Consider the following 18,937-nt stretch of genomic DNA (forward strand, 5'->3'; position numbering starts at 1 on the left):
GTTGCTCGATATATATTTAAGAGATTTACTGAGTTGCCTATCCTCTCCACCCAGGAAAAAATAAGTATCATCACACCTACTCACGTATCACACGATATACACCCATATGCTTTAATTCCCATATCACGCTTCCAAATCTAAAGGTGTGTATGCTAGAAAATAGAAGGGTACATGAGTCAACAAATTTCCTGTGACTTTGAGTACATTTCACACGACGAGCAATAATTACCAATAAAACTTCCTTACTAACAATGATGTGTCAAACTCATAGTCCTTCCTGTCAACTTAGATACTTACTTTATAACTAAGGACCGAGTTACCCACTCAAATAATCCCCTAGTACAAAAAAATCATTGGTAAAACACATGATATTATTCTCCAAACAATCATTTTGTTCTATGAACTTCTCTACCAGCTGTTGATAGATGTAAGTTAATGTAGCTCTATCTCCGGGTTTTTGCCATTGTAACTCTCATCATCACAGCCGCTAGCCAGGGGTTTTCTTACCCTCAGACTGCAGCATGTGCAGACCTGACATGGCGGCGTGGGTGCGGGCTACACATCTCCTAATGAAGAAACATTCATGTCCACACAACAGCGACCTGCAATTGATTACCTTCCCCTCCCTTATTTATTTTTCCCCCGACCCCTCATTCTCTTTCTCTCCTCTGCCCCTATCCCTCCCTCTCTCTCCACATCGCTCCCAAAACCCTAAATCACACACCTTTCCCCTCTCTCCTCGCCCCCAAATTCCTGACGAAGCCGCCCCCTTCCCCGCCTCCGCCTCTCCACGATCTGGTCCCTAGAGGATTTGACACCTCCTATCGTGGAATATCGGGTAAGGTGCAGCAGATTCCTACCTTTTTCTTCATCTGCCTTTTCTTTTCCCCTTCCAGGCATGGTTTGATTGATCTGTGAGCTCCCATTTCATCGATCCACTTGGGATTTTTCTCGGTGGATTTGGTGTGGGCCGGGTCTCGTTATTTTGCCCCAAATCTTGGTAGGCTAGCTGCTCTCATGCCAAATCCCTTCGATTTCTTTTTCTCGTGTGTAGGTACCAAGTACCAGTGGTAGATTTATGCCGATGACTAAAAAAAGAATTTTTCGCTCGAGTTAAAACTCTACTCTAGTTGATTGTGCTTGCCACTTCTCGGGTTGGTGGGTGGTCCAGGAAGGGACGGAGATCTGCTCGTTCTTGCTCCAAATCCCTTGCTGGCTCATTGCTTTGCTTCGTGCGTGTGGGTTGTGTGTGTGTGGGGGGGGGGGCGTGTGTGTGGGCCACCTGTATCTACGTGTGTGGGCCCTTGGGACTGAGCTGTGGCTTACTACGCCCACATGGAACTGTAGCCACCTATATTTCATGTCGCGAAAATGTGGGCTTAGTATGGAATCTTGTAGGGATGAGTGGACTAGCAGCATGTCAATAGTTAATCCGTCGAGGGCACATCTTTGTGTCCATGGAGATTAATTATATTAATTTGTCTATCTGTGGCTTAGCTAGGTAATTAACTTTGCCGTGTTTAGTCGATCATTTATTGATACATGCTGGAGAATTAATTCACGGTCTAGGTTGTATTCGTCACTTTCTTTGTTGGGATGTATAGCGTTTTGTGATGTGTTATATTCCATGAACTAAGTGTGCATGCATCACATTCTTGTGGAGTTGTAGTCTTTGTGCTAGCTCTTTCTTTCTATTCCTTTGTTTCAGCTTGTATAACTAGCTATCTTTCTGTAGTTTCGATGAAGCAGGATGTGTATGACCCCGGTCATGCAATGCTTGCCGCGTGTGCAGGGATGTTTGAGGTGTTTTGTTCTGTTGCAAGATCACAAGACTAACGTGCCAAAGTTTTGCTGCTCTGCTTGTACCAATGGAAAGGGTTGCTCTTAGAACTAGAGCAGTGGAGGAATTAAGGCGTCTAAGCACAGTTTCTGAACCTGATTATAGACCATCAGTACATCAGCAGTGTGATCATTTCTCCATAAGGTAATATAATCTTTTATGTATTCAGTTTTGCTGAATCTGCCCTTACAGTTGACTATTATTTGAGAGTACACATGGACACTGCGACGCACGAACATGCATGAAAACATTTGGTTTAGTGTAAAAGGTCCAGATCCATTGGCTCAAATGTGTATTCATTCACATAAATATGTCTTCATTACCAAAAACTTCTGCAAAACTTGTATTATTTTTGGGTTTTTAATCTGTTGTATCCTGTATACTCTTCATTTGCTATTATATATTCAGTATGTGTTTGATTGTTAGTGCTCTACACACACAACACACACACACACACACACATGTTTTCTCTGTGTGGGTGCATGCATGCATTCACACAGTGTTAATTGTAGATTTGTATATGATATTTTTAGCGAACTTACTGATTATTACTGAAAGGGAACCTAGATAATTTGTGTTTTCCTCAGATCTATAGTAGTGGCCTAAATTTTTTTACCATTTTTCTTATGCCAAGGATCCATGCAAAACTTGTTAGAATGTTGCATGTAAGGAGGTGGCTAACTAGAACATATTGCTTTCTCCAAATTTACAAGTTTTTGTTTTGAGACTTCCACTTCACCCATTTGGAGTGTGCAGGGATTCTAGAGTTGATATAATCCATTCCCATTGTCGACCTTTTAGTTTGCTAATTATAACCATTACCAATCCTTCACCAGTCTACTCGTTTATTGGTAATATGCCATATGTGACTAATTAATTTATTTCTCCCACTACAGTGTAACCTAACTGAATTTTGTTTTTCACAAAAGGTAAATTTTTCATTTATTTATGATAAAACCAGCAACCGAGCCCTAGTTTGCGAATGTTTTTTCTTTCTTTGAAGGATAGATTCAGCATAATCCTCTGGTGCATTGATTTATTCTCTGAACTACTTTGTGTAGTGTACTTATTTGACATGGTTCAATTTTGTCCTTATACAGGAAATTTGGTCATTCGGTCCCCATACCTTCAGCAATAATTATTTTCTATGCCTTTGTACTCTCAATTTGCATGTGTCTGGCATTATACTTGATAATTTTAGTTGTATGAGTCCTCTCAGTTTAATACCAACGGATAGAAATGAACAATTGATTTTAATGATTCTTTATCTTTGTACGGCCACTAGTAAGAATTAATACATGCCTGCTAATTCAAGAGGTTGTTTACAAGAACTTCTAATTCATTCAACAAACATGTAAATGTACTATCCATATTTTCATACACACTCACAAGATGAGAGGACATGCATGTTTGGTTTATAAGAATTCTGTCTATCTTGTATTCTTCTATGTGTTTGCATTAGTTACTAGTTCATGCATATTAGAGTAGGGTACTTTTCTAGCATCTCAGTTACTGCACAAATGTGCACGTTAATAAAGCCCTTCTTTTGACATCAAGGTTGTTCAAGCTATCTATGCACGACTTTTGGTAGAGAAGTTTTGAATGGAAACTTTTGGTAGAGAAGTGCTATTGGGTTTTTCAAGCCCTTCTATCCCTGTCTTTTCATTAGAGCAAACATCATACTATGAATATATTATGTCTTGACGATTTATGCTCTTGTCAGGGGGTATGTTGCTCTGCTTCAGAAGAAGAATCCAAAACTGTACTCTCTATCTCAGATTTTTCGTGAACAACAACATGATGAACACCACAACAACTTGTGCCCACTTTCAGTGGTAAAGTTTCGCCGATGGAATTGCTCAGATTGCTTGGATAAAATAAAATAAAAATCGGATCATAGAACTAATCTTGAACTGTTTCTACGAAGCAGGATGGCACTAACGATGGTTGCTCCATTTCATTTGTTCGGACTATAATGCCTACTAGTGCTGATTCCAGAAGACCTTTTTCTTTCACACAACAATCATCTCAAGAGAATAATGCTGGTGCATCAACTTTTTCAAAGAGTGCCCAAGAATGCAATTCAAAATGCAAATCTCCTTCTGGCAGCAAAGGAGGACTTACTAAGGCGAATGTTGATCTAGCTACGAAAGGTATTGTTGAACTTGGTGAATCCCTAACTAGTAACTTTTCTTTGTATACAATAAACTAATATGACGGTATACCTTAGAGGTACATGAGTCGCCCAATAATATTGATGTGATGGCAAATATATCGAATAATGTTCCTGTGGATGTGACTGATTTACATGACGTTCCTCATATGATATCGAGCAAAGTAGGAAATGGCACAAAAGGTATGGTTAAATTGGTGAATCCCTAACTAGTAACTTCTCTTTGTATATAGTAAGCTAATATGACGGTATATCCTCAGAGTTGCAGGGGCTGCCCAATAATCTTGATGTGATGGCAAATATCTCCTATGATGTTCCTGATTTACCTGACGTTCCTCAGATGATACCGAGCAAAGCAGGAAATGGCACAAAAGGTATCGTTAAACTTGGTGAATCCCTAACTAGTAACTTTTCTTTGTATACAATAAGCTAATATAATGGTATATCCTCAGATGATCTTGATGTTATGGCCCATATTTCCAATGATCTTTCTGTGGATGTTACTGATGTACCTGACGTTCCTCGGATGATATCAAGCAAAGCAGGAAATGGCGCACAAAGTCCATGCAGTCCAAAACCTTGTGAAGTGCCAAATGAAGATGAAAATGAAAGTACTCAGGATGTTCTGAATGGTGATGTACATGCTTCCAATGTTCCTAAACCAATATCTGGGCACAAAGGCAGTCAAGTACGCAACATGGGTCTACGTCAAGCACGCAACATGGGTCCACGTCAAGAAGCTTCAAAAAGGAATGTTGGATCCAATAGTAAGGAGAAAAAGAACAAATCCACTTACCTGGCTCATACTTCAGATCTCAAATTTTATCAGAGAAAGCGAAAAAAGATGCTGGGATTATCAGAACTGATTGATACTGACCAGATAGGGGGTTCTGCAAGAGCCATTGAAGTTGATCATGCAAGCACTGCTGATCTCTGTGAGAGTGATAAAGGCAAAATGCCATTGGAGGTAGGAAAGGATAATGACACTCCTGTTAGCAACCAGAAAGGGGAAGAAATCCAATCAATAGCTATCAAGAACAAGACAAAACTTAGAGTAGATAATGTAGAAGATGGATCTTCTCTCATGAACTGGCCGAAAAAGGACTCAGAACACAAGAATGTTGATTCTCCTTCTGTTATTTCAAACTCTACTCCAGATGCACCTGCTTCTAAAGATAGGCATCACTATTTTCTACCCTCAATTGGGGATTTGAGCCAGAAAGAAGTGCTATCATCTACTGCCAGAGCCAAGCATGGGAATGAAAACCCACAGAATTATAATTTGGAGCGAAATATGCAGAAGTCAGATGAATTTTGCCAAAATGAACCCGGGAACTCTAGACAGAGGTTCTTGTCAAAGGGAACATCAGAGATTTCGATAAAGAGGAAAGTACTGCCAACTGCCAATGCCCAACATGGTAGTGTAAACGTTGAGAACAGTGCCGTAAAGAGAAATATGCTCAAGGCAGATGATCTATGTCAAATGGCGTCTGAAAATACTGTGCAGGGATGTCTGACAAAGGTATGAGTCAAGAATAATTTGTTGCTTACAGATTAATACTTAACTTCTCACTTTTTTCCATGTTCCCAATTTTTGGGACATTTTCTATGTAAATAGATAAATTGACATTTATCGGGGGGGGGGGGGGGGCATCCTATAGAATTATACAGAATACACGAATAGATAATTACATTTATTTACATGCATTCCCCCATTTTAGCTGACCTGCGCTTTTATTTTCTTATGTTTAATCAGCAGGTCTTGTAACCTGTGTTTAGTATAGGGTGTTTCTCCCTTTTCCTTTTTAAATTAGTATGGTATATATATATATATATTTTTGCATTGAGTATGATATGTGTTATAACGGTGCAAGCAATGAACATCCACGCTGAAAAATTATACTGCAAATATTGTATCCTCTTCTACCTTGATCTGGATTGGTGTATATTAAAAAATGTTCACATTTATCTCATTCATTATCTCAGGTTTCTCTGGGTAAGCGTGATGTGTCTGGCCTTCAAGATCATAAAAGGCCCAAGAATAAGAAGAAACGGAAGCTAGAAATGCATGAGAAAGAGACTGTGATAGATGACATCCCCATGGATATTGTTGAACTCCTTGCCGGAAATCAACATGAGAGGCAGCTGATGACTGACACCGATTCTTTGGAAAACAGTCATACTCGACCCAAGGTAACTGAAGATGATTGTGCTCAAATAGCTGCCAAGGATGGTTTAATCGATGCATCTACGGTGCTTGACACTAATTTCCAGAAGTCATTGGCATCAGAAAGAAAGCAGAAGTCATTACAGGGTCATGCATCATCAAGCACAGAGGCTGCCAGTGTGCATCCTCCGGATGAGTTACATACGCAGAAGTCATTACAAGGTCACGCAGCATCCAACACAGAGGCTCCTAATGGGCACCCTTTGAAGTTACAGATGCAGAAAGCATTACAGGTTCACGCAGCATCTATCACCGATGCTGTTAATGTGTATCCTCCGAAGTTGCATATTCCAGATCTTTTAAAGTGCACCCAGGAACAACCGACACATTTAAGCAGGGACGAAGAAGTCACCATTGCATGCACTTCACCTGTATTTTCACATCATCAACATATTTCTGAATTGCCAGCTCAGAGCTGGAGCAATAAGGGAACAAAGAAGCTAATGTGGGATTCTCTCAAGACAGCTTCAAGGGATTCACCAACGTCTAAATATGGTTCTCAATTCAGACATAGCATTCGGGAAGTTGATTCAGCCTCCACTCATGTGTTTGGAGCTCCTAATAAGTATCCAATTCACCAGCCTGCAATAGCGTCTGTAGACCACCTCACAAAGAAAGCAGTTAACCAGGTCCACCCGAGAAGTTTTCCTAGTACATTTTCAACCATGGGAGCTGATAGGCTGTATGATCAAAGAATTGCTGGACAATCAGGCCTGTATCCAAACGAAACCATGCCTGCAACGCATCCTCTGAGACTGATGGATTCATCAACCGAGTCAGGCTTCACAAACTATGAAATACCTAACAGGAGCCAGATAGAATTTCATCAGTCTCAGAAGATTGGTTTACAGTACGCGCAGAGCCAGTACAAAGCATCACCGATCACATCGTATGGAAGCCACCTAATTGATAAGGCTCCATTGACACTGCAAGACTTGTCACGACATCAGCTTCAGCAAAATTTGCACAGACCTTTTCGCCTTCATCCTAGAGTTGGTGTGTTTGGTTCCTTGCTACAGCAGGACATTACAAACTGGTCTGAAAACTGTGGGGCACAGTCTGAATATAGACTGGTTGTGTCTAAAGGGGTAACATCATTTGATATGAACAGAAAAGAAAATTATGAGGACTTGAACTCAGGAATGTTTTCAGCAAGATGGAACGCCCTGCAGTTGGGTTCTATTAGTTCTGCTGCAAATCCAGAATATTCATTACCAAGATATGGTGTAGCTCAATCTTGGACAGGAGGCGATGAGAAAATGGTTCATCCCTTGGATAAGCTTGTCAGAAAGGATATCTGTGAGACTAACAGAAATCCAGCTGATTTTACTACAATTAGTGACAATAATGAGTATATTATAAACCTTTGAGGCAGATAGGAGTGTGTATAGTTCTAAAACATTTAGATCATACATTTCACCTTGTCAGCATCAAGCGATCATCATTGGTAGAGGAAGGCTTTGCAGAATCTTGTGCAAGGTAAACAGATCTTTTTTCCTTTCCCTTTTAACCGAATCACTTGATGAAAACGAAGATTTTCTTACTTTAGTGAGATGGTGCAAGCAGGCTCTTTGTAAGTTAAGGAGGCGCTGTTTCCTGAATAGAGAATCAACAGTTGCCATGATCAGGCGCAGCCTCCAGTTTATGTTTGTGATGTGGTGTAATAGGCGAAGAAGTGGTCACCAGTAGCTGTGGAAAAACCCAACAAATTTTTCTTTGTTTTTTACAAGAGAAACATGTAAGCATGTGGCCATATAATGGTTTGCCTGTTTTGTAATTACCATAGGGGTTGTACAATTAATATTATTGCTGTGATTTGACAATGTGTTTTAGATCGGTTAACCAGTTCTGTTTGTTTTGTGTTGTTTTTCACGAATACGTAGGAGAACTATGTATCTTTATATTAAGTAGGAGAACAAGTATATAGTCTTACATAACGCCCCAAAGGGGTACCACAACACTCGTAATTAGAAGGGTACTACAAGTCGATGGAACCACTAGAAAGAGCAGTAACTAAGCTACGTAATCGAACCGAAGCTACGGAGCTAGTCCATGACGATTGATAAGTGCTTAGCCCTGACTTTGCACCATAGGTCTATATCCGCACGGATAAGTGACATCAAAATGTCAGTGGAGACTCGAAAATAATGTCATTGCACAACAGCCATAACCTCCAGTATGTGAGGAGGACAAGGGAGTCTAGCCCCTTGCGATGCTCTTTTGCCAGACGCCGCCTCTGGTCAACCCACCAATAGAGAAGAGTAGTCACCTCTGTACGAGCATGTATTCCCAGCGTGCGCCACTAGATCTCCTTTACGAAGGTACAATTAAGGAGCAAATGATTAGTGGTTTCCGGTAGTTGAGCTCAGTGCGTGCATGAGTCATCGTTTTGAAGTCTATGCTGTTTCCTACGATCTGCCGTCGAGAGCCTTCCATGTAGCGTAACCCGATCGAAGAACTTCACCTTCGTTGGAGTCTAAGATTTCTATATCAACTTAGCACCCTCGAATCGGATGCACCCTAGGAACATAGCTTGTTTTGTGTTGTAAAACAGCAAATTGCTTTGGTCTAGTCTTAAAGAATTGTCGAGCATCGGACAGGATACGCTTCTCAGTTCTTGGTACTATTTATCTTATCAGGTGTTTCTGAAGAGGAAGATGTTGTTGATATTTCTTGTTGTGAAACATAGTGGGGTATACATACGATCCTGCCGCGGATGAGGAGCAAGCAGACTGAATCAACCTGGTTGTGATATCTATCCGGTGATGATGCAGGTGTTGATTGCTGTAGAAGAGAGATGCCTGGACTGATGGCTGGTGAGTGGCATAGGTGCTCTGCGGTTGGAAGTTGTTGCAGGAGTAGCAGGTGAGCACGCAGATCTTGTCCCCCCTGAACTCGGTCGCTGCTGATCACAACTCACATGGAATTGGGTGTGCAGTTGCAGGTAGAGCAGAGCCTGAAGCTGCAACTCGGACGTGCTTCCTCTTCCTCAGCTCCTGCTCTGGTTTTCAACCTGGAGGACGGACTGAGAGAGGCTGCAGGCTGCAGCTGCAGTTGAGGAGGCAGAGCGAGCCGCCCACGAGACGGGCAGAGCAGGCACGCCGCCGAGTATTTAAAACAGCAGCGTCGCGACGCAAGCAGACAGCGAACCCCCTCATCATGGCTACCCGACCCGAAAACGGACGGATATTTCCCACCACCGGACCTATAGAAGACTTAGGAAGCAAATATAGGTTATAAAAATAGCTATATGATATTATCTTTGTCCAACTTGAATTTAAGAAAAATAAAATAAAATACATGATAACTGTTATTCGCTTGAAATATCTGAATGTTATATTTTACGAGAGGGCTATAGTGATTTATTTAAAAATATAATAATATATAGGTAGATTGTCATAAATCTGTAGATAGATAGTACTAAATACTCTTATTTTCACATCTCAATGACAACTTTCTCTGTACTTACACCCCTATATTGTTTAATATGTTATATAGGGATATAAATAAAGTGATTTTTTTATCTATTTAACTAACCGAAAGTTTATGGTACTATTCGTTCCTACTACGACTCCGACTATAAGAAAAAAATACAAGAGACAATACACGACGAAGAAACAATTATCTTGTACTATCAGTGTCCGATTTCAATTCCAAGAAAAAAATGTGGAATAGGATATCATATAAGCTATATCCGTTCGTATCCAATTCGATTACTCCCCACACGAATAGAGGATACACAGATCCACACTCACAAGCTAATTTTTAACACGTGCTGGCACCAATTACCTGTCACGAGTCAAAAATAAAACCCACGCTCATCGTCTGCATGCATCATGTACTCACAGGCACACCAATATACTCAACAACAACATATGAGGCCCCTCTTATTTTACCTAAGAGTCTCGGTCACCCCTTTCGGATATTGCGTATCCAACATTACTCATATTTAGGAATATGTAAATATCTATTTAAAGGTGTCATGATTTCAAATTATGTTTGAAAAAACTAGAGTAGTAAGAAATCAAAGGCAATGAATAAGATGAAAATAAAATAATATAAAAGTATTTAGACACACCTGCTAGACTGTATAAGTATTTGGACGTATATGCCAGATGTTTGAAACGGGTAAGCAGGCAAAGCATTTAAATTTAGACACACCTACTAGGCTATATAAGTATTTAAACACACCTGCTAAACTATATAAGTATTTAGACACACGAATAAGTTTTCTTTATGCTCATGTACCTATGCCTGTTATGTTTAAATACAAATTCACATTTAAATTTATAAGCAAATAATATAACCCAAATAAATGCCTATTATGATTTTTACCTGGAGGCACAAGTAATCTGTGTCCATCCACGTGGATGGCCACCGCGGCCCGCAGGTGGCTGGACGGCGCCGGCGCCATGGCGGATGGGAGCCCCGGCCGGGCGTTCAACATGTGGCGCTCGTCGAGGGCGGCTACGCGCTCAGCTTGCTCCACGTGCCTGCCCACCTCACCGTGCGTTCCGTCTTAACGCGCGCCGCATTCCTCCTGCCAGTATCACGACGCCTGGCTTGCCTTGTGAATGAATTGGCTCTTGGACGCAGGACGCGGATGGAACTGGCACGCAGGGGTCATCACGGAGGCGACAGACGACGTGTGCGCCGCGGCCATCATGCCCGTCTAGTGCATCATCAATAAGTAACCGATCAAAATGCACGATAACCGGCCATCTCAGTCCGATTCGGTTTCAGAAACCACCGAACGGTAACCAAATTTAAATTAAAAAAATCAAAAAAATTAAAAAAAATACTAAAAAAACTAGACATAATTATAAGACTTTATGTGAAAAATAATTTCAAAAATAATATCGTTTGCATCATATTCTATAGGGAGTAAGTTTAAAAAAAATGAAAAAAATTGAAGTGTGCGGCTCAGTTATTAACTCATGTTAAGAAAATGTTTAACATGCAAATACATATTTTTCTTGTGTAGAAAATATCTTAAGAGGATCTTTAAAATTGATTTCACTTTATTTAGAGTTTTATTAATTTCTCTATGATTTTTACAAAATTCACAAGCATAAAGTGAATATGTTAAGAAACAGCACTGTAATTAACTTTTTTATGTCTACTATTATTTTTACTACATAAATCATAGTATAAATAAACTAATAAAAGTGGTTTCACTAATTTTTGAGGTGTGATGGGTCAGTTATGAATTAATCTAGTCGCAACACATTTACACAATACTGCATGTTACAATAACTAATTTATGAGTTCATGTATTTTTAAAAGACATAGGATCATATAAGAAGACTAAAAAAATTAGTTTCATAATTTTTGGATTAGCAAAGAGTAAACTATGCATTTAACTTGGTTTAATAAATACATCTTCTCATAGAAAATTTTGAACTTTTTTATGAGTATAAATACTTTTATCATGTAGATTATGTTACAAGGAAACCAACAAAAATTGTTTCACTTGATTTGAAGCTCAGATAAATTAGTTATTGATTTTACAAGATTGAGATAATTTTTAGATTTTTTGTTGAACTTCATTGAAAATCGAGAAAACCGCTAAATAAATCGAGAAAACCGAGCGATTACTGACAAAATCGAGCGGTTACGGACAATGCGGAAAATTCGAGAAAACTGCTTGATAAAACAAGAAAATCGCTCGGTAACCGGTCCAATTCGACCGGTTACCGATCGGCTAAAATCGTGATTTTTTCCCCCAAATTTCAAATTTATTCAAATAAATTTTGTCCGAATCTTTTTGAAAATTCAAACAGGTACCACGGTAATCGTGCTTTTTTGGTTACCAACCGAGCTCCGATCAAGCTCCGGTCGGTAACGTAAACATTGGTACCATATCCAATTTCCTCCTCTAGATGCCAAAAAAAAACCATCTTTTTTCCCCTAAAACTTCTGTGCTGTTTTTTTTTTTTTTTGAACGATGAGCAGCAGCACTACTGTTTCATTTAAGAAGGGGAGAAAATCAAAGTTTACAGAAGGTTTGATTACATGGGAAACAAATGAAACACCTCTGATAACTAACATGACCGAACTATCCTAGCTCCGGCTGTCCGCAGGGAGACCTCCTCCTTGATGAGCCTGAACACCTACTCCATTTCGTACTAAGTTCATCTAGCACCATTTTTTGCAATTCTATTGATTATGTTTTGTGCATAATCTAGATTGGCAAAGGAGCACATATTGACAAATAAATTAGACTGGATTAGATTATGTGTGTGTGGTGGTGGGGTTCTGCGCAGAATTTATTATGTTTATATTCTGAAACTAGTCCTAAAAATATATTCTGAAGGTATATTAATTCCTTTGTATTGTTAGGGCGGCAATTAGGTTGCGCTTTTAAGCAGCTTTCGGTTTCGTGTCGCAACCAGCAGAAGCATTTGGTCTCGCTAGATTGAATTACCTATATGGCTATATCAGATTGGATTGTCCAGTTAGGCCCAATTTCAGTAAAACTGCTTTTTGAGCACCAAGCATTTGATTAGTAGTAACTATGATTCTGGCCAAGTGCTTTGTAAGGCTGGAGTATGCTTTTCTGCAGGCCTTTTAAGCTCTTCTTCTTTGAGTAGTTAGGTAAGAGAATTATCCATTCTGCCAATGCAACTTCGATTGGTTGGTTATTTCAGCACAAGAAAGCAAACCGGTACAGCTTTTTCAAAATTTGATTTCAGGAAGCAACCACGTCACCTAAGAATAACAGGGTAGCGGTTGCGTTGCCCTGGACGGAAAATTCGCAAACAATTAAAAAAAGAGGCTGAAACATTTGTAGTTGCATCACATTCTGCTTTAAGAACACATTCTGAGTAGGGCCGAAACTAAGCATTTCAACGTCAGAATCTTTTTCTGTTTCATTACTCAACAAAGCTATTATTTCCAGAATCTTTTCTAACTATGCTCGCTACGGTTGTGATTTCCAGAATTGAGATTAACATATGCGTAGTTATATGCGACAAGCATCTTTGTACAAGATTTCCCTTGACAGCATATATTCAGAAAATCTTCACATTTCAGCATTTTTTTTAATGAAACTGGTAGGAGAACTACCTCTTATATTAATAAGAAGGAGACCTGACAGGCCAAAATTTTACGCTCCGGAATTTCCCAAGAAACCAACAGAAGAAGGGATCTGACCCCTTTACGCGGAGTATGAGGTGTGGTTGCCATGTCCGCCCACCAATCATGCACCAAGGCCGAAGGCAGCCAATTAGAGGGGTCAATGGCCGACTGTCCAGTCCAAGACGTGACAAGATCCCATATGCGCTGGGTGAAGTGGCAGTCGACCAGGAGATGGTGAGAGATCTCTGGAGATTGCCGACACAAGGTGCAACCCGAGTTGGAAGGCCACACTCTTTTTGATAGACGATCCGTAGTCCATAGTCTGTTCTAGACAACCAGCCAAGCAAAAAACTTGCATTTTGGTGGCGCCCAAGCTTTGCAGAAGACGGTCATGTAGTCTGATTCAATGCTAGCCAAGAAGTGCATGTGGTAAGCCAAGATGTGGAGTACTCCAAATCAACATTCATCCTCCCAACGATGTCATCCGCAATGTGGGGCCGCAAGGTGACCTCGCGTGAGGCCATCCACAGGAGAATAGCTTGGTTGACATGTTGGCTACACATCATTTAGGAAAGGTTGAGGTACCCTACCCAAGAGTTGTTGTGCAGGTCTTCGCATAGACTTTTCTGTTTGTCCTTACACGCACTGAAAAGTAACGAGGCAAAATCCACCAACCGCTACCCACGATCCCATGCCAAAAACTAGAAAGAGATAGATTCCCCATTGCTAGCCATGATCTTTCTCTAATCTGTGGGGCCCACATGGGTGTCCAACCACTCCCTCTCTCCCTTGGGTAGCAGCCCATCTGCTCCCTCTCTCTCCTTCACTCCCCCATGCTCTCTCCAACTAGCCAAGGAAAGGGAGCAGCTCCCCTCTCCCTCCCCTCAAGCTCTCTCCCTCTCTCTCTCTTTCTCTAATCCGCCATCTAGAAGCCAAATCGAGATATGCATATGGTACTCACACGTTACTTAGCTCCTAAGCTCCTCATCCATCCAATTTATTTTTGTTTTCCCGAAGGATTCGAGTCGGTTTTGATGTCTTTTAGTGTTCTTGGTTGAAGCACGAGGAGTATCGGCGTTCTTCCTCTTTCCGAGTTTTTCAACCTTCCACTGATGGCCACCAACATCGAAAAAGCATCTTGGGTGAGTTTCCTAGGCTCCCATTGCAAGAATACGTGGTTTGGTTGGTTGAAATATGAGTTTGGAGCTTCGGTTGCAAAGTTGTGAAGCGCCTCATGTTCTTGAGCTTTGGAGCGAATTTGAGGATTTGGGTGGGATTTGAGTTAGGAATTGTGTTGCTAGATTGGTAAGTGAGATCTAGGCTATATGAACTATCTCAAACATATTTCTCTTTTGATTGGAGAGGCTCGTAAATCAAATCAATCAAGTTCTCCCCATGAAAATTGCTCTCTACAGCAGTCCAGATAATCCGTATTTCACCCGGAGGTTCCGGGTAGCACGAGCGAAAACCCCATTGAACTGTGTTTAAAAATTGTGATGGTTCAGGGTGCAATTTGAGTCTAAAAACCTTTGTATAGTACTGATCCATGTTTATGTGGGATAGATTTGGTATGCGAGTTGAATCGGTCAAGGAAAACACATTACAGCTCAACTCGGCCGGAACCCAGAGGTTCCTGGTACCACACGTAGGTTCCAGGTTAAATCGAGAGATTTTAACTGAGCACCCTTGCTCGGAGCCTCACCTGTATAATCCGTCCAACCCGAAGATTCTGGGTATAGCCTGGAGGTTTCAGGTTAATTCAATTTAGATTTAGCAGAGAACTCTCATTCAGAGCCTCACCCGGACATTCCAACCCAACCCGGACATTCCGGACTCAGCCCGGACCTTCCAAGTTAATTTGAAAATGGCTAACTGAGGATCCCCATCTAAAGTACAACCCGAAGGATCTGCAACCTGTATGTTTCGAGTTCACCCGGAGTCTTTGGCCTCCTGTTAATTTGCTGAAGTCGTTTAGATCGTAAAGTTTGCTAATATTTCGTATATCTTGCACTTTTAGCTTGTTGTTATGCATATTATAGCATACATTGTTACATTTCATTCATACTCACCATTGTATACGTTCTTCTTTAGTGAACAAAGAACCGGAGCGTGATGCGAGCGTGGACGAAGGCGACGCCAATCTACTAGAATTCTGTAAGTGCTGCATGGGTAGTATTATGCAGTCACCAGAGTAACAAGACAAGTATCTAAGCATACTTTACCTACTACTTTAGATTATATGTGTCTAAATGGATAAATTATGCTCTATGTATGTTATGCAGGTTGAGTTAGTTGATGTCGAGAAATCGGGTAGCACATAATTGTTGTATTATCTCTATCTTGTATTGCTGATCTCCTTCCTTGTAGCCTAAGTATAATCATAAGAATATCTAGCTTAAAAATGATATGAGATGCTTAGTAATATATAGATCTTCGGTAAAAATCGAGCGATAGAGATAAATTAGTGTTGTTTTTTGCTCATTGTTTTTTTCTTTCGAAAAATTGGTGTTTGGTTTTAATTTTGACACAAGAAGCTTGGCACAAACGACAGGACAAGCTTAGCACGAGTCTTATTCCTTGTCTCAAACTCGATCAACAACGGGACAAGTTGGGCATGCGCGCAGACCAACTGCTGGTTGACACATGTGCCACCCAACCAAAGTGAGCAAAGGCGCGCGCACGCGTAAACACCGCATCAAACACGCTCGTGCAACAAGGCATGGCTGCCGCCTCACATGTCCTCGGCCATACCGGCCTGCTCGCCGCCGCCGAGGAGGGGCACGAACTTGAGCATGACGTCCACGGCGTTCTGTGCGGCGATGGTGAGGAACGTGCTGGCCTCGTTGCTGAGCGACGAGCCACCGCCGGCCAGGTCGGAAAGCGAGCGGATGGTGAGGAAGGGGACGCCGAGCTGGTGCGCCACGAGCGCGATGGCGGCGCTCTCCATCTCCACGGGGGTGCACCCGAAATGGGACCGAATGAACTGCCGGTAGCTGGCGTTGTCAGTGTACACGTTGGCGCTGCACCCCCTGGGCACCCGCGTCACCTTCGGCGCCCGGGGAAGGCACGTCGTCGCGTTCACGCACGCCGGCAGCTCGAGCCCCTGCATGCATGCGCGCGCGGCAAGCGAACGTCAATCAGATCGATGCGTCGACGCACGACGCCGCCCGGCGATCTTTGCCTGCTGAATATGTGTACATACGTACCTCCAGCTTCTCGGCGAGGGCATAGTAGCGCTTGCTGACGGGGACCCAGAACGCGTGCTGGCGCTCCTCCGGTGTGCCGGAGACAGGGAAGATCTCCTCCGGCTGGTACCAGATGCTGTTCAGCGTGTTCGCCGCCAGCTCCGGGTTTCCCTGCCCGACGGTGTAATCGGAGAAGTTGAGGAACCCGAACTCCCTCGTGTAGTCGCCGGCGGCCTCTAGGGGCAGCTCATTCTCCGGACCGTCGCCGTGCCGCTGCCAGTTCCAGAGGGACAGATGGGCCCAGTACTCGGGAATGGTGACGTCGCCGATCTGGAGGTCCTCGTTGGCGTTGCCGGCGATGCCCCAGTGCACGATGCCTTTCACCTCGAACAAGCTCAGCAGCAGCTGCGTCGTCAGCCCGGCATTAAGCTGCACGCGTGCGACAAGTATACGGATCAATCATTCTCTCGGTTTAGAGGGCAGCCCCTAATCAAAAATTACAAAGATGTACAAGCTAGTACCATGCTCAGCCCTGTCATGACCATTACGACCTTTTGGTTTCCGATGCTTCCAAACCGAAACCGACGCCCTTCGAAAGCAAAAACAAAATACAAATTGTAAGAACATTATGTGATGCCTCTACACCCATAATAAGTAACATTTATCTCTTCCCTCTCTCTCACTCAAATTTTCTCTTCCCCTCTTCACCCTACTTTCTCCATTTCGACGAGATCTGGTATGTCTTCTTTGTCTCCAGTGAGCTTTTAGGGTTAAGATTTGGGGTCATGGAATTTGGGCTTTGGCAAGGCTCCATCTAACCCCAGGCTTAGAGAGAAGTTTGTGGCGGTAGTCCAGCCCGGTGGAGGTGGCGGTTCATGGGTGGGGTGATAGGGTGCCGCCGACCAGAGTGGTAGGAGACGACCGATAGGTAGGATTGAGATGAGAGTGACGATGACAACAGGATGACATACAAAGGTTAGAGGACCAAGACGGGGTGACAGCGAGGAGGCTGTTGCAGGCAAGGTAGTGTCTTACCGGAGCGCCAAGTCGGCAAAAGCTCCGGTGAGACCCTCCCCCACCACGGCAAGGCGACAGCACGTGCAGCCGGCAGCGGGGTGAGGGAGGTCGAAGGAAGAAAAAGATGGTGGGCTGTTGGATCGCTCAATCCGACAGCCAAAGAATTGAGTGCCGATTGCCCAGTAAATGGACCCCTAAGGTGACTCAAGTGTTGCAAAACATGGAGATGGATAAGGTTTAGGACAGGGTGAAAGCGAGAGTTGATTTGGACCGTTGGATTCTAGATCTAACGGTTTAGAACATATGGCTTGGATTTAACTAAGCTTTCCTGCGAATAAAAGCTCAATGATCGATGCATCTAAATCAGGTCAGATGCGTGTGTACTACCTTGGATGTCCAGGTTGGGGATGGTGGCGCTAGGCTTGAAGGCGGGGGAGTTGAGCACGGGCACCATCTCGTACGCGTTGGGCACCACCAGTCCCACGAACGGGCCCTCGTGGTTCGCCCGGCGGACTGCTCGCCAAGTCTTCCTAGAGATGAACCCCTCCGCTACCGTGGCCATGAGCACCACCACGAGCCCGACCACGACGGCGACGGCCTGCTGCTGCCTCACAACAGCCATCGTACCTAACTAGATATGATGGATCAGTGTGTGCTGTGCTGTGTTTGTGTTGATGACTTCTCGTCAGCCTATATAGAGAGAGAAGAGAACTACAGTCCCACAGACCGCAGCACGTAGATGGGCAGGCATGCATGCATGCATGCCAAGCCAAATGACGGGATAGTACAATCACCGTTCGATTGCGACCCGCCACACAATCTGCTCCCCTCCCCTCTCGGCCACAGACACCTTATCCACACGCGGAACACGTGCATTTGGCATTATGCATCCTGGAAACCACACAGGAACGAAGCAGATTTTTCTTTTTTCTTGAGATCGATCACAACACATGAAGCTAGTCCATCTTTTTAGCTAGCTAGGTGCGCATATGGTGCATAATTAAGCTAGTCGATCTTTTTAGCTAGCTAGGTGGCATATGCGCCATAATTATGCACCAACCGACACAGTTTGGATCGATCGTATGCTGATTTTCCGGTCGACAGAACGAGAGCTTCATTGAGTGGGGCGTGCCGCGTGCGTGATGTACACTACTACAAAAACTAAAATAGCAGTCAGTTCGATATCGGTCATCACAGTTGGTTTTCAAAAACCGTATGAAAATAGTTATTACAATTGGTTTTTCGCTTCACGGGCCTATATATTATCACAGTTGCTTGAAAAGGTATTATCCTAATCGCACTACTACAGACCTAGTCATAAGTGTCGGTGCAGCCGTGTCGGGTGGGCCAAAACCGACACTGATAAGGTATCAGTATCGGTTTGTAGCGAAACCAGGCATCCACCTATCCATTCA

General features: G+C 42.8%; 1 protein-coding gene and 1 long non-coding RNA gene across 2 annotated transcripts; one reads left to right on the forward strand and one right to left on the reverse strand.

The window, feature by feature from the left end:
* Positions 1-14,076: 14,076 nt before the first annotated feature.
* Positions 14,077-15,710, forward strand: LOC133887057 (uncharacterized). The gene is made up of 3 exons (XR_009903511.1): positions 14,077-14,273; positions 14,381-14,462; positions 15,412-15,710. It is a non-coding gene; the product is annotated as an uncharacterized LOC133887057 (long non-coding RNA).
* A 160-nt stretch (positions 15,711-15,870) lies between these two features.
* LOC133927206 (bark storage protein A-like) lies at positions 15,871-18,204 on the reverse strand. Its single transcript, XM_062373588.1, has 4 exons — positions 17,910-18,204; positions 17,027-17,094; positions 16,527-16,934; positions 15,871-16,423 (listed from the first exon to the last, which is right to left on the reverse strand). Exons 1-4 carry the CDS (start codon positions 18,142-18,144, stop codon positions 16,052-16,054), a joined length of 1,083 nt encoding a protein of 360 aa, XP_062229572.1. The 5' UTR covers positions 18,145-18,204; the 3' UTR covers positions 15,871-16,051.
* Positions 18,205-18,937: the final 733 nt, after the last annotated feature.

This window comes from Phragmites australis, chromosome 1 (genome assembly GCF_958298935.1).
Source record: "Phragmites australis chromosome 1, lpPhrAust1.1, whole genome shotgun sequence".
NCBI classification, from domain to species: domain Eukaryota; kingdom Viridiplantae; phylum Streptophyta; class Magnoliopsida; order Poales; family Poaceae; genus Phragmites; species Phragmites australis.

Excerpts from the sequence above, each read along its gene's own strand:
- LOC133927206 (XM_062373588.1), bottom strand. The coding sequence starts at position 18,144 with ATGGCTGTTGTGAGGCAGCAGCAGGCCGTCGCCGTCGTGGTCGGGCTC. Across the intron at positions 16,935-17,026 it reads TCATGACAGGGCTGAGCATG|CTTAATGCCGGGCTGACGAC; the intron begins GTACTAGCTTGT and ends GCACGCGTGCAG. Across the intron at positions 16,424-16,526 it reads CCCTCGCCGAGAAGCTGGAG|GGGCTCGAGCTGCCGGCGTG; the intron begins GTACGTATGTAC and ends GCATGCATGCAG.